Source organism: Eublepharis macularius, chromosome 4 (genome assembly GCF_028583425.1).
Source record: "Eublepharis macularius isolate TG4126 chromosome 4, MPM_Emac_v1.0, whole genome shotgun sequence".
NCBI classification, from domain to species: Eukaryota; Metazoa; Chordata; class Lepidosauria; order Squamata; family Eublepharidae; genus Eublepharis; species Eublepharis macularius.
In genome coordinates this window covers 173,621,971-173,635,705 of record NC_072793.1, presented here as the reverse complement: position 1 = coordinate 173,635,705, position 13,735 = coordinate 173,621,971, and the positions used below count along the sequence as shown (strand labels likewise).

General features: G+C 44.7%; 1 protein-coding gene across 1 annotated transcript; it reads left to right on the top strand.

Annotated features, from left to right (window-relative positions):
• Nucleotides 1-5,402: 5,402 nt before the first annotated feature.
• On the top strand, nucleotides 5,403-13,438 carry LOC129327096 (zinc finger protein 239-like). The gene is made up of 3 exons (XM_054975533.1): nucleotides 5,403-5,442; nucleotides 6,572-6,693; nucleotides 9,343-13,438. Exons 2-3 carry the CDS (start codon nucleotides 6,660-6,662, stop codon nucleotides 10,431-10,433), a joined length of 1,125 nt encoding a protein of 374 aa, XP_054831508.1. The 5' UTR covers nucleotides 5,403-5,442; nucleotides 6,572-6,659; the 3' UTR covers nucleotides 10,434-13,438.
• The last annotated feature ends 297 nt before the right edge of the window (nucleotides 13,439-13,735 follow it).

The window sequence follows — 13,735 nt, the reverse complement described above, 5'->3', positions numbered from 1 at the left end:
CTTCATGCCCACCAGGTCTTGTGAATAGGTGCCAAGAGACTGTTCCTCATACAATACGGTTAGCGGTGAATGAAGGATAATGGATGGCAGTAAAGAATGGGAAAGTGATGGCAATGAAGGCTGTGATCAGTGAGGGGTGGTGAAGTCAGTGCCAGCATCTACCGCCATGGGGATCAATTCCATATTGCTGACACACTCAAGCTTTTTTTTTTATTAAGGCAGTTTGTAAAGTCAGACCAGTGGTGTCTTCTCAAAGCCACCTCCGTTGTCCAAGGGGAGACCTTTGGGAGTTGTTAATGATCTTGCAGTGCCTTCAGGGAAAGTGACTGAACACGAGGCTCTCTTGGGCTCATATCCTAGCTTTATGCTCTTGGATAAGAATGGGCTCCACCCGAGGCCTTTTCTCCAGCTATTAACCACTTCTGTTTGGAAGAGGAGGAGGTTTGGAAGCTTCTAGAATTCATCTGCTTTGCTGTCAGAATCTGGGTCATTATCTATAAAGTGGAGCCCGTCTGTTACTGCTAGGGAATACCCCCCGCCCACAACAGGGTCGTAATTTTGATGGAGGAAATAACAGAAAGCTGCCTCACCCGACACACTGTAACCCAGATCCAAAGGGTCACCCCAGCTGCTGTAGCTTTTGAATACTAAACAGGAAATCCAAAGTGCCACAGCTAGACAGACTGCATGTCAAAGCTCCCATCATGTAGAAAGCTAGCATGCCAAGGAGAAGGTTGAGGTGCTAATTTTCTAAGTGCAAGAGATTGCTTTGTAGGAAGGATCATTTGCCAACTGCTGTGCCACATCTCTGATACCAAGTTGATCACCTCAATGAGAACTAGTCAGAAGGGAACTCTTAAGTGGGACCTGAGGTTTTTTGGCTAGGCTTGGGATTCAGTAGGATTGCAGTATTGCTAAAAGAATATCTGACGGTTTCCTTTGGCAAAGGTGATAGTGGAAATGAGCAGATGGCAGAATTTTTCCTGGATTGTTGGGCTCATTTTTTTTCAAACCACAGGCCATAATAGCTGGACATGAGTAGTTTACCAGACCAAAGCGTGTGTTACAGTAAAACATATTCATCTCATCAGTTGTTATACCTCATTTTGTCGTTACATTTTTATACATAACCATATAATGTTTGCCGTTGTTCTTTCATAACCTGTCGGCTGCTTCCAGATCATGTTTTACAGAAACTGGTTTGATCAATCCCAGTCAGTTGCAGATGGTCTAACAACTTGGAGTATGCACCAAACTGGAGTTCCAAACTGGGTTGGTAGCTGGTTTCTAAGCACACTTTGTCCTAATTGTGGTTTGTTGTGATGTCTGAGTTCACAAACCACTGTTTCTTCTTGCATATTCCTCAAAAGAAATAATGTCCCCATAGATATGCCTTTTTTCTCCCCTCACCCTGACTCTTCCTATCCTTTCTCATATATATATTTGTTTGAGTTCTCAGGTAATTGTCTTGGTTTTTATACTATTTTTCTGGTGCTCTAGGATGCCTCTCCCCCTTCTTCTAGCACATGATGAGGAAAGGACATTTTTGTACAACATCCCATTATGTTTTTGACACTTTAATGTTCCCACTCTGTCTTAATCTCTGTGTTCCATTTTGGCTGTCCTCATTTTTTTCCTCCGTTGTTTCTGTCCAGCAAACGACTTTGGTTTTACATCCCAATTTACTGACTACTCTTTGCTGTATAACATTTAACTCCACAGAATGTCTGTCCCCAAATCTTTGTTGCAGTAGGCTCAAATACCCTGGCTGCTCTCATATACAAATGTTACCTCCGCAGTTGCACAGCATCATGGGAACTGTTGTTTTCACTCAGCACAAGCCTAGATGTTCCAGTACATGGATTTCAGATCCAGAGACTCTTTTCTCTTATTTTCCTAATATCTTTATAGTAATTGGTCTTTAAATCTTACATTGACACTGGTCAGTTGCAAAAATATAATCCCTTACAGACAAACCATGTTCTTGGTTAGAGTCTGTAGTGCTGATGCATGCACGGCCTTTATGGGATGTTCACAATGATTGGCCCATCCTCATATAGTCCACAACCCACTGTTCCCTGCTACCTAGGTAAGATTTCATACCAAGTAGATCAGGTCTCCTCTTCAGTCTTCCCTAGTTTTGCTGTCCAAGAGACAGCCATTACTCAGATAGAGTAAGTGAAGCATTTTGAGCACTCATAGGAAAAAGTGCTGTATAAATACTCAGTATTAATAACAATAAAACCTAGTGTGATGTTTTAGATGAACCTTCCTATCTTTTCCAAATGCCTTCTTAGTGTCTTCTTGATCTCCTTTCAATAAAGGTCTTGCATTATTTAAGCGGATTGAAGTGCTGTTTGGAATTCCATGAAAAAAAAATCCAGAGTGGCACTGCTACTCAAAGTGGAGGGCTGTGGACCAGTGCCAGTCTGTGAGCCCTCAGCTGCCAGTCCACTGCATCTTCAGGGAAGAAATCTCACTGGGATTCCACCAAGAATGATTATCAGTCAATAATATCATGTTTTCAGCTGCACATCATCTTATATACTAATAGCCAAGTGGTCCTGTTCTGAGGATACTTAAACCCAGAGACTAGAGCCATGAACAGATGAGACAAATCTTCCTACACACCTGAAAAATCCCATTTTGCAGAAAAATCCGGGGAAAAAATATGAAATCTAAAAAAAAAAACACTTAAAAATTATAAAAGGAGCACCTATAGCTTTAACCAGCGGCTGTTCTCAATGGCTGTTGCTAGGCAACTAAAGTTTAGCCAGTATCCTAGGCTTGGTTTCTGTCAGTAAAAGGCAGGGGGAGGGGGCAGGGCCCTTACCAGGGCTGTTTTGGCCTTTGAGGGACGACTCATAAGGGCCAGGGTCAGCAGCAACCACTGAATGGCCTAACACATGACTTGCATGACTTACGCAGGCCTGGTTGCTTGCTACTGTTCAATAGCAGCCCCCTGTAAAGCTAGTGTAGAGTAGTGGCCAGAGTTTCAGAGCAGGATCCGGGAGACCCGTGTTTGAATCACATCTCTGCTGTGGAAGCTCACCAGGTGACTTTGATCCAGTCACACACTCTGAGCCTATCCTACCTCTCAGGGTTGTTGTGAGGATAAATGGAAGCAAGGAGAATGATGAAAGCTATTTTGGGTCCCCGTTGTGGAGAAAGGCAGTATATACATGAAGTAAATTAAGAAATATAGGTGAAGATAAGGGGCAAATAATAGGTAAGTTCTTTAGTGGGTTTGAAGGAGAGAAGGACATAGGAAAAGGTGAGCATACGGAGGCTTCCAGGAAGAGAAGTGGACACGTGTGGGAGAGGGGGTACAGGGTAAAATGAAGTCCCCCCAGCAAATCCTTGCAGGTTCCCCACCATGCGACTGGGCCCAGCTCAGCCTGCACCACACAACTGGGCCACGGGAGAGGCTGCGGGGGGGTGGGGGTGAAAACGGGGGCAGACAAGTGGGTGGGAAGGAGACATGGAAACAGGAAAAGGGAGCATCTATGAGGCCAAGGAACGAAAAAAAGGACATGGTGGGGGACGGGAAATGTGATGTCTCCACTTGTATTTAAAGTCTGCCTTTCTCAGAGATTCAAGGTGGCCTACATTGGCTGGGACATTCAATAAACAATACAATAGGATAAGGATAGCAGAAATTCAATATACCACTGAAGAAAAAATGCTGAAACAAAACATAAAACAGCATGGAACTATCTAGTAGGAACAGAGCCATTTCTTTCCTGCATAGCCCTGTCACTTGTGTATGAAAGCCCTCCTGAATAATTTGGTTTTGCACAGTTTGCAGACAGCTGGAAGTGTGGGAGCGTTCCTGGCATCTTCAGGCAGACCGTTCGATAAGGTGGGGGCCACCACAAAGAATGCACGTGTTGATTTTTCCCATTTGCTGGGTAGAACCTGCAGAAGGGCCTGTTCAGATAAGTGAAGCTGCCATGACAGAAAATAGGGAGAGAGGCCATCCTACCGATATAAGGAACCAAGGAAAGGCTTTGTTTGCAATAGCCAACATCTAGACTTGAGCCCAGTACTAATGGGTGGCCAGTGAAGTAATTGCAGAACAGAGTAATACGTATGCCCTTGTTTAGCAGCATTCTGCACCAACTGGAGTCTCTCCAAGTTGACCCATGTAGAGAGCATTACAGTAGTGAAATCTTGATGTTTACCATGGTATGGACTCAGCCTGAGTCAAAGTAGGGGGGCAATCTTCTGGGCTGAAGGAAGTATGTAGGATGCATTATTTCTGCAGCTGTATTAACTTGCTTTTCTAGCAGTAGTGCTGGATCCAGTATAACCCTAAGCTCTTAACTAGATCTGCAAGGGTGAACTGAACCTCATCAAAAGTGGGGAGCACAATGTCCTTCCAAATATCCACCTTCCCAACAATCATCACTTCCGTCTTGTCTGGGTTCAGTTTCAGTTTGTTCACTTTCAGCCATCTGACCACAACTATCAGGCAGTGACTTAGGACCTCCATTGCATCACCAGGTGATTGGATAGAGATATATAGAGCTGGGTGTCATCCACTTGCTTTCCCCCCCATCAGACGCCCACAAACCTCCTCCCTCCCTCATCAGATAGAATCATAGAATCATAGAGTTAGAAAGGAGCCATAGAGACCATCTAGTCCAACCCCCTGCCCAGTGCAGGATCAGCCTAAAGCATCTTTGACAAGTATATAGAATCATAGAGTTGGAAGGGGCCATACAGACCATCTAGTCCAACCACCTGCCCAGGGCAGGATCAGATCTTCTGCTTCAAGCCTTTTCTGGAATTCAAAAGGGAGTGATACATAGTGGTTAAAGTATCAGACTAAGGTTTGCAGACATGCAAGTTCAAATCCCCCCTCTGCCACAGAAGCTACTGTCTAAACTAAACTAAATATAAACTAATTTACATGGGATGCCCCCAAACTTATCATATAACATATCAGTATGTCCATGGCCACATGAGTTTTGGGGGACCCTACACAAAAATCCTGAGGTCCATGCGGATCTGTGCCTCGGATTCATGTTTTTGTGCCATGACAGTACACCCCCCCATCCCAAACGGGTGGGTGCATGGTGTTTGTGGTGCTGCCTGTAGACTAAAATATAATCTACAGTATGACTGTCATAGATCCAGAGGAGTCTGCAGTAGCAAAATAGCAGAGTCCAATAGCACCTTTAAGACTAACCAACTTTATTGTATCTCATAAGCCACAGCTCTCTTCATCAGATGCAATGACGGCGGTTTTATTTTGTTTCAGTACAAAAAATGCACCCTCTGGCAGGACAAAGCCAGGAGCGGGTCGGGTTTTCCCTTTTAAGATTCAGTCAAAGGGTTAAATGGATAAAATCTCACTTCCTAGATAGGTCTGCTACTGGTACTTCCTTTTAGAGCTGGTGGGAGGAGACAAGGCAGCAGTGGAGGATTGTTGAATAGGTAAGCGATAAAAGAACATTTAAAAATAGCTCCCTGCTTTTGACAGTGGAACAGGCGCGGGGGGGGGGGGGTTTGCACCGCCTTTGGGGTGTTCCAAAGACTCCTGCAGTGTTGATCACTCAGAATCTATAGTCTAGCAATACGACATTAACATTATTAACCAGAGGATGGTCTGCTGTAGAACAGCAAGATTTGAGTCCAGTGGCACCTTAGAGACCAACAAGAGTTTCAGAGTATAAGCTTTCAAGAGTCAGCGCTCCCTTCTTCAGACACTCAAAATCTCACATTCTGAAAATCTTATTGATCTCATATCCTGCTATTATTAACCAGAGGAGTCCATTTTTTTTCCTAAGAGCTTTTCTGCTTGTTTCCTGGAGGCAGAGCTGATTTCGTCCTATGCACCTTCTGTTGTTTTTTCCCCCTCTGCTTTCTGCTACTGTTTGCAAACTCTAGCAAAATGGCCCCTCTTTCGGTGTTTGTTGTCATTCTTTTCATAAGGCTGGCATTACTGCGCTGCAAGCATGCTCCCACAGGGCCTGCAGGATTTTTCTTGCTTTTCTGGAAGAGCAAACCTGGATTTTTGACGGCTTCCCCTCTTCACTGTGCTGTGGCGGTCTGAAGACACAATTCTATTTACTGATTCAGCACAATTTTTTTTCTGCCAACAAAGCTGCCCTCCTCTGGGTGACTTCTGCAGCTTGGCACACTTCAGCGGCCTTTGCTAATGGAAGATCTTTGGGCTTCTAGAAATCTGCCTTTCCTCTTGCAATTAGGGGCCCTTAAGACAATCTGATCTCTTTGGAAGGAGTCGGCAATTTCTCCAAAGTGGGTCTCGAATTAGCCATAAAACTCTGCAAATCTCTGCCTGGATTTGTTTGCTTGTATGACAAAGAAATTTATCGATTTAAAGAGTTTGTATGCTGCCTTTCCAGAGAACCTGACTGAAATGGCTTCAAAAGCGCAACATAATAAAAACATAAAATATTAAAATGTATTCATTAAAATGTCTGATGGAAGTTTGAATCCTGAAAGTAGGCATTTAATTTTAGTCTTTTCGATTGCCCTTAAAAGGGGAATGATTGTTACATTATCGCTAAAGCTAAAGCAAGTTTCCCCCCTCTCTTTCCAGTGTCCAGTGCGTTTTGAGGTGTCTGTATTTTACTGAGGAAGAGTGAGCTCTGTGTGATCTGGACCAAAGAAGCTTTCTCAGAGAAGTCATGGAGGAAAACTGTCAGAATGTGGCCTCTTTGGGTAAGGCTCCCCTTTCCCTTGACTGACAGGTGCCGAAGGCAGAAATGGCTCCTTCCGAGAAGGACTCTTGTAGGGGATTGAAGGAGGTCCCAAATGCCCACACAGGGCTGAGCAGGCTCTTAAGAGCACAAAATCTTGAGTGCAGGTGAAAGTCCATTGAAAGCAGAGAAGGGAGGGGGATCTGCCTCCATAACACGTCTACTGGATCTACTCAAGAGCAGTCAAGTAAATGAGCAGTTACAATAACTACAACAATATTTGTATTTATATAGGGCCCTCAATGTGCTTTTTGTAAAGTACAAGAAGACATTTTGTTGCCCTCAGAACCTTACAATCTCCAAATGGACTTGTTAACTGTGAGGGGAGGGAAATGGAGCTGAAGAGATATCTTCGGGTCATTCTACTGTGTTCATTCTTCTGATACCAGCGCAAGCTTAGGTATGGTCCACACATGTGGGAGAATGAGGTGGCAGAGCCCTGAAGAACAAAGCTGGAAAAACAGGATTTTAGCAGGTGACGTTTGGGGCCGTTTCCACACGTCCCGGCATGGTGCTATAGTCACACAACGAAGGCATCTTCCTGGCGCGATTTCTGATATCATTGCGCCATGAAAACGGGATCGTGACATGATGATGTCAGAAATCATACCAGGAAGATGCCTTCGTTGCGTGAGTTTAGCACTATGCCAGGACATGTGGAAACGGCCTGGGTCTGTGTCAAGAACACCTTTGTTGACTAAATTCCTGTGTGTCGACTGCTATTAAAATCAAAGGAGCAGGTCCTGTCAGAAAGGCTTTAGGCTGATCCTGCATTGGGCAGGGGGTTGGACTAGAAGGTCTGTATGGCCCCTTCCAACTCTGTGATTCTGTGAAAAAGAAATCCATTTTGCCAGAATATACCAGAAAAGAGATCAGTGGGCATGTCCCTATTTGAAGTGTGGACCTTTTTCTGCTGTATCCAAATAAGACCTTTCTGGCTTCCCTTCATCTACCGGAGATGACCCTCTTTCACACTGCCTCCCACCATAAACCTCCCTGCTCAGGCTTCACAGGCAATTCAGGGCAGTCACATTACACTACCCATCTAGTCACGGCTATCTGATCCAAATCCACACAGGGTCCCTCCTGTCCTCTTCCCAGGGACTTTATCAGACAGATTGCCCTTTCCCTCAGTTCACTATCCCTCACCCCTCTGAATGCCCAGGGCTGTTGGAGTTGGGTAACTCAGTACCTTTTCCCCTTATGCACTGCAACCATTTAGATATATTGGCTGTGGCCAGAAGGGTATCTGTGTGGCTTTGTGTTTTACTTTTCCTGGGACCATAGACATACAGTCAACAGGGTTTAAGTAACCCTCCTACTTGTGTAAAAAGGGCCTCCTGAATAATTCAGTTTTGCACAGTTTGCGGAAAGCCAAGAGAGTGGGAGCTTTCCTGACCTCCTCAGGCAGGCCATTCGATAAGGTGGGGGCTACCACAAAGAATGCATGAGTACAGGCAGCTGTTAATTTTGCCCAATTGCAGGGTGGTACCTGCAGAAGGCCCTGCTCAGATGAGCCCTGGCAGAGCGGAGGGGGAGAGGTGGCCCTGCAGGTATGAGGGGCCAAAGGCCATGAAGGGCTTTGAATGTGATAGTCATGATCTTGAACTGAGCTGGTAACTGAGGGGCGGCCAATGGAATGACTGCGGAATGGGAGCGATACGCATGCTCTGTCTAGCTCCTGAAAGCAAACGAGCTGCAATGTTCTGCAGCATTTGGAGTCTTCAAGTAGACTTTGAGGAGAGACCTATGAAGAACACATTGCAGTAGTCAAGTTGGAATTCATTGGGACAGATACACCACGCTATTTTCTTCCAACGATGTCTCTGTTATGGAAGAGGGAGGTCAGTTCCCTCTTCGTGCAACAACCTGGCATTGCATAGTATTCGTAAGAGCTGGGCTGTGCGTTGTTACCTCTTAGGACGCTATGGACGTTAGGTACCCAAATAAAATGTGCCTGAGCACTCGCTTTGTTCCTATGTTTGTTTTTGTCTGCCTTGTTTTGCAGGCAATACATTTGCTTTGCATATAAAAGTTTGTATTCAAGTGTTAAGTGTTTGTTGGAATTTGAGTTATGTTTACAATGTCCCATTCCAGTGTACACTCAGGCACTTTTAATGTTGGTTTTTTACACTGTTAAGAGTTTTTGTGTGTTGTATGGAGATTTGTGTGTTGTATGGAGATTTGTGTGTTGTATGGTGTGTTGTATGGAGACAGTGGGCAATTTTGCCTGATACTATCTTTGATAAATCACCCCCCCCATATTTATCAGCCCCCATTTATCAGCCATGGTGCGGAGGGCAATCTAAACTCCCCTCTGGAGATCAGGGGGCGGGGCCACCGGCCATGTGACCATTTTCAAGAGGTGCCGGAACTCCGTTCCACCATATTCCAGCTGAAAAAAAGCTCTGATAATGCCTCTAAACATGGATGTTCCAATCTCTAAAGGAACTAAACTCCAAGGAAGAATCAACAGCCAAGTAATATGTGGCAGGATTTGTCTCCCCTTGCCCTGATACCTGTTCTGTGTTTTTCAAGAACAGTTAATGGCTTTCTTTCCTTGATTTTGCATTTACTGTAAGGTCTTACCAGTCTTCTTTTTTTATTTCAGAGGATGATGGTCCCCGCAAGACATCCAAGGGAGAACCACAACAGCTCCCACTGAAAGGGAAAGAGCAGAGAAGAAACACTGGGAAAAAATGGAAGAGGAGGAATGAATCCTCTACTTCTCAGGAGGCTGAGTCCCAGGACATCTCCACAGACCAAGGAAAGATCATTTGCCCTGTGTGTGGGAAAACATTCATTTATCAATCACTGTTTGATATACACAGGAGAATCCACAGTGGAGAGAAACCATATAAATGCTTGGAGTGTGAAAGGAGCTTTGCTCAGAGGGTACAGCTTACTGTCCATCGACGAATCCACACAGGAGAGAAACCATATAAATGCCTGGAGTGTGGAAAGAGCTTCGTTCAGAGTGCCCATCTTACTGCCCATCAACGTATCCACACGGGGGAGAAACCATATAAATGCCTGGAATGTGGAAAGAGCTTTACTTGGAGTACAGACCTCACTGCCCATCGACGAAGCCACACAGGGGAGAAACCATATAAATGCTTGGAGTGTGGAAAGAGCTTTGCTCAGAGTAAACGGCTTATTGCCCATCACCGAGTCCACACAGGGGAGAAACCATATGCATGTGTGGAGTGTGGAAAGAGCTTTGCTTGGCATGCACAGCTTACTGTCCACCAGCATATCCACACAGGGGAGAAATCATATAAAAACTTGGAGGTTGGACAGAGTTTCAGTGAAAGCACACAGCTTATCTCACATCAAGGAATCCATGCAGAGGAAAACCCATATAAATGCTACAAGTGTGGAAAGAGCTTTGGTCAGAGTACACAGCTTACTGTCCATCGATTAATCCACAAAGGGGAAAAACCATATTTCTGCTTGGAGTGTGGAAAGAGCTTTGATTGGGGTCCACAGCTCACTTCCCATAAACAAATTCATACAGGGGAGAAACCATATAAATGCTTGGAGTGTGGGAAGAGCTTTGCTCGGAGTATACAACTTACTGTCCATCAGCTAATCCACACAGGGGAGAAACCCTATAAATGCTTGGAGTGTGGGAAGAGCTTTGCTTGGGGTACACAACTTGCTGTCCATCAACGAATCCACACAGGGGAGAAACCATATTAATGCTTCCAGTGCGGCCAGAGCTTCATCAGCAAGCCCGACCTTACCAGGCATCATGAAAGTCCATGCAGGGGAGCAACTACACATCCCATCAAAGGAACCAGAGAAGGGGGAAGCCGTAGCAATGTTCACTCAATGTCTAGAGTTTTTGTGTTAAATGAGTCCCATATTATACAGCTATTGAATTGGTATTTGTTGAGGCGTGTCAGATTCTCAGCTAAAATTATTGTAATACAGTTTATTTAAAAATTGGGGGCATTTGCCTTATCTGTTTAAAAACCATTATTTATAGGTGTCACCATCTTTAGGGTTAAGAGATTTTTCAGATATCTCAAGACGGGAGCTTTGACTCTTGAAAGCTGAAAATCTTCTTGGTCTCTAAGGTGCCACTGGACTTAAATCCTGCTTATTTAGAACTAGAGGCTTTGCTCCTGCTTGCTCCACTCACCATATTTATAGTCTGTGTACTGAATGAGCAGTTCTGCTCCCTGCAAAAAGAGCAGCAGCTATACTAGATGAAGGTATCAACAGCGATCATTTCTTAAATTGTATCCAAAACTTAATTTATAACAAACTTCATATGCTGCCTTTCTCCCCAATTGAGCCCCGAAATGGCTTACATTATTCTCCTCTCCTGTATTTTATCCTCTCCACAACCCTGTGAGGTAGGTTAGGCTGTGAGAATGTGTGCCTGGCCCACAGACAGTGGCAGAGGAGAGATTCGAATCTGGAACTCCTAGAGTCTAGTGAGACACTCTGACCAGTACACCACACTGGTTCTAATACCTCAGCAATCACCTTAAATCCCTTTTGTTTTGTAAATAAGGAGATACGTTTTACTCCCTCTATGCTGGCCTTTTCCCCAAAGGGGACGCACACAGCCTTGTTGTTCTGCTGTTCTGCCGTTTCTAATCACAACACCTCTGTGAGGTGGTTTGGTTGAGTGTGTGTGACTGGCCCAAGGTAAGCCAACATGCATGGCAGAGGGTGGAATGGGTTGCCAGGTCCAGAATGGGAAATTCCTGGAGATTTGGGGGAAGGGGTGGAGCCTAGAAAGGACACTGGCAAGGGGAGGAGCCTCCAAATGGTATGATGCCATACAACCCACCCACCAAAGCAGCCATCTTCTCCAGGGAAACTGATTTCTGTCACCTGGAGATCAGTTGTAATTCTGGGAGATCTCCAGCCACCACCTGGAGGCTGGTGACCCTAAGACAGATTCGAATCTGGATCTCTTTGATCATAGTCTCACATTCTGATGGCTACACCACATAGGCTCTTATAGGTCAGGGAGATGGTTAAAACCCCTTTGCATTGTGACAGAGAGGCTATTTTCCAGCCGCCTTGTCTGTTCTGCTTGCACTTTCCCAGTTTTTCATGAGTAAACCTTTGCTTCCATTGAAAATAGCAGATGGATGTTCTTGAGCCCATCTGTACCAGGAGGTTCTCATTCCCCTCTTTTTTTTGGCATTGCAACACCCACTTCGGTGCTGAAGCTGGCGGCCATCTTTGAATCTCTGTCCCTTCTGGAAGCTTTCCCGCCTTTTTCTTCCACAGGTGACAATCTCCCGGCCTCTGTTAGTTACCTGTAGTCATATTCTGATTTCTCCATTGGTTACAAAATTATATATGGGATTATTGAGAGAATTTATATGCCAGTTCTTTATTACAGATAAAGTCGGGATGGTGTCCACCCCACCCCATAAGCAGAGGATCCATGGCAGATCACCTGCTTTTCACAGCATGTCAGGGCCTCCATAATCTCTATATTCCTTTTTAACATTTGGGTGAGCCAGCTGTACCCTCAGAACAACAGGGCAGAAAGAAGTTGTAGGTAGGGTAGAACTGGATCCACAGTACCTGAAGACCAAATCCTTGCCGTGCACTGAGGTGGGGGACAGAGCTGTTGTTTAGGAAATGCTCTACATGCTAGGTCATTTCTTGCTGGGTAACCTTGGGCCAGTCACACTCCCTCAGCCTACCCTACCTCATAGGGTTGTTGTGAGGATAAAATGGAGATGAGAATGGTATAAGCTGCTTTGGCTCCCTGTTTAATTCATTACACCCTGCCTTTTCCCCAGAGGGAAAATGAATTAAATCTATAATAATCTGTCTGGGTTTTCAAAAACCTTGCTTTGTACACAGGCAACTTTCGGTGGGACGCTCAAGAGCAAGAGAGAGAAGAAAACTTTATTTTAGCTCCTCTTGGGAGTATAATTGATGTAGTATATGCTGCAGAAATGGGGGCATAGGCTGTCAATGATAGGTCATCCCCTCCCAGTGTCACGGATATGGCCAGGAATATGTGGGAACAGTTGTTGGTCTTGGCCGAAAAGATCAAGGAGACAGCTTCTGCAGGCCAGAGGCAGAGATGGTCTAGCCTTTGAACTAAACATGCCAAGCAGGGGGTCTAGAGGCCCAGAGGGGTAAGAAACAAAGAAGTACACAATTACATGACCTCTTGTAGATTAGAAACTGTCTAAACGTATTGGTGGATGTTATGTGTTGAGGCCCAGGGGCAGAAGAATGGACAGAATGCCCAACTTCACAAAAACAACGATATAGTTCAAAGGTGGGGTGCGTTGGATGAGGGCAAACAGGTATTCATACGTATGAGAAGCTTAGCTATTGTTGGAAGATGATTTTAAAACCTATAAAAATGGGAAGCTGAATTGACTGGGAGCTTCTTTGAAGGGACTCCTTGCTTGTGACCTGCTTATCTTTGGGTTAGATATTTTATGAACTCATAATTGCTCGCCTTTAATTATCTATGTAGCAGTAACAAATGATACAGTTTTCTTCTGAGTTATTTCATGTTAAAGATGCAAATGGTTATGTTGCAATAAAGGATAAAATGCAAAGGTCCTCTGATAGCATTACTTATGATCTAGAACCGTAACGAGCTAAAGACATTGAGGTGTACCTCCTGCTAGGAATTAAATGATTTGACAGTGTAAGCCCGGCCCAGCCATGTTTAATAGCTATTTAATAGCTACCTGTGATATAAAAATCACAAGGCCCCTGGATTAAATGCAGTTTGATTTGCAAACAGGGGAATTCCAGCTAGCAGTTGCTGAGTCCTGCCCGGAAGATCTAGGCATGAATGGAATGCCAAATGTAAATGCAGAGTGACCAGCAGTTACTAGTTTACAGTTCTCTCAGCTCCAGGTGGAGCCAGAGCAAGAAAGGTCTCGCAGTGTCATCCCAGTTAGCACATTATTTTCCCTCCTTCCATGATGAGATCCACAGTCCATGACTGAGGAGAAATCAATTAGCACTCATAAGTTTTATAATTCATTCCTGGG

What these genes read in the sequence shown, in the direction of transcription:
- LOC129327096 (XM_054975533.1), top strand. Translation starts at nt 6,660, where the DNA reads ATGGAGGAAAACTGTCAGAATGTGGCCTCTTTGG. An exon ending in TCAGAATGTGGCCTCTTTGG is followed by an intron (nt 6,694 to 9,342) that starts GTAAGGCTCCCC and finishes TTTTTATTTCAG; the next exon opens with AGGATGATGGTCCCCGCAAG.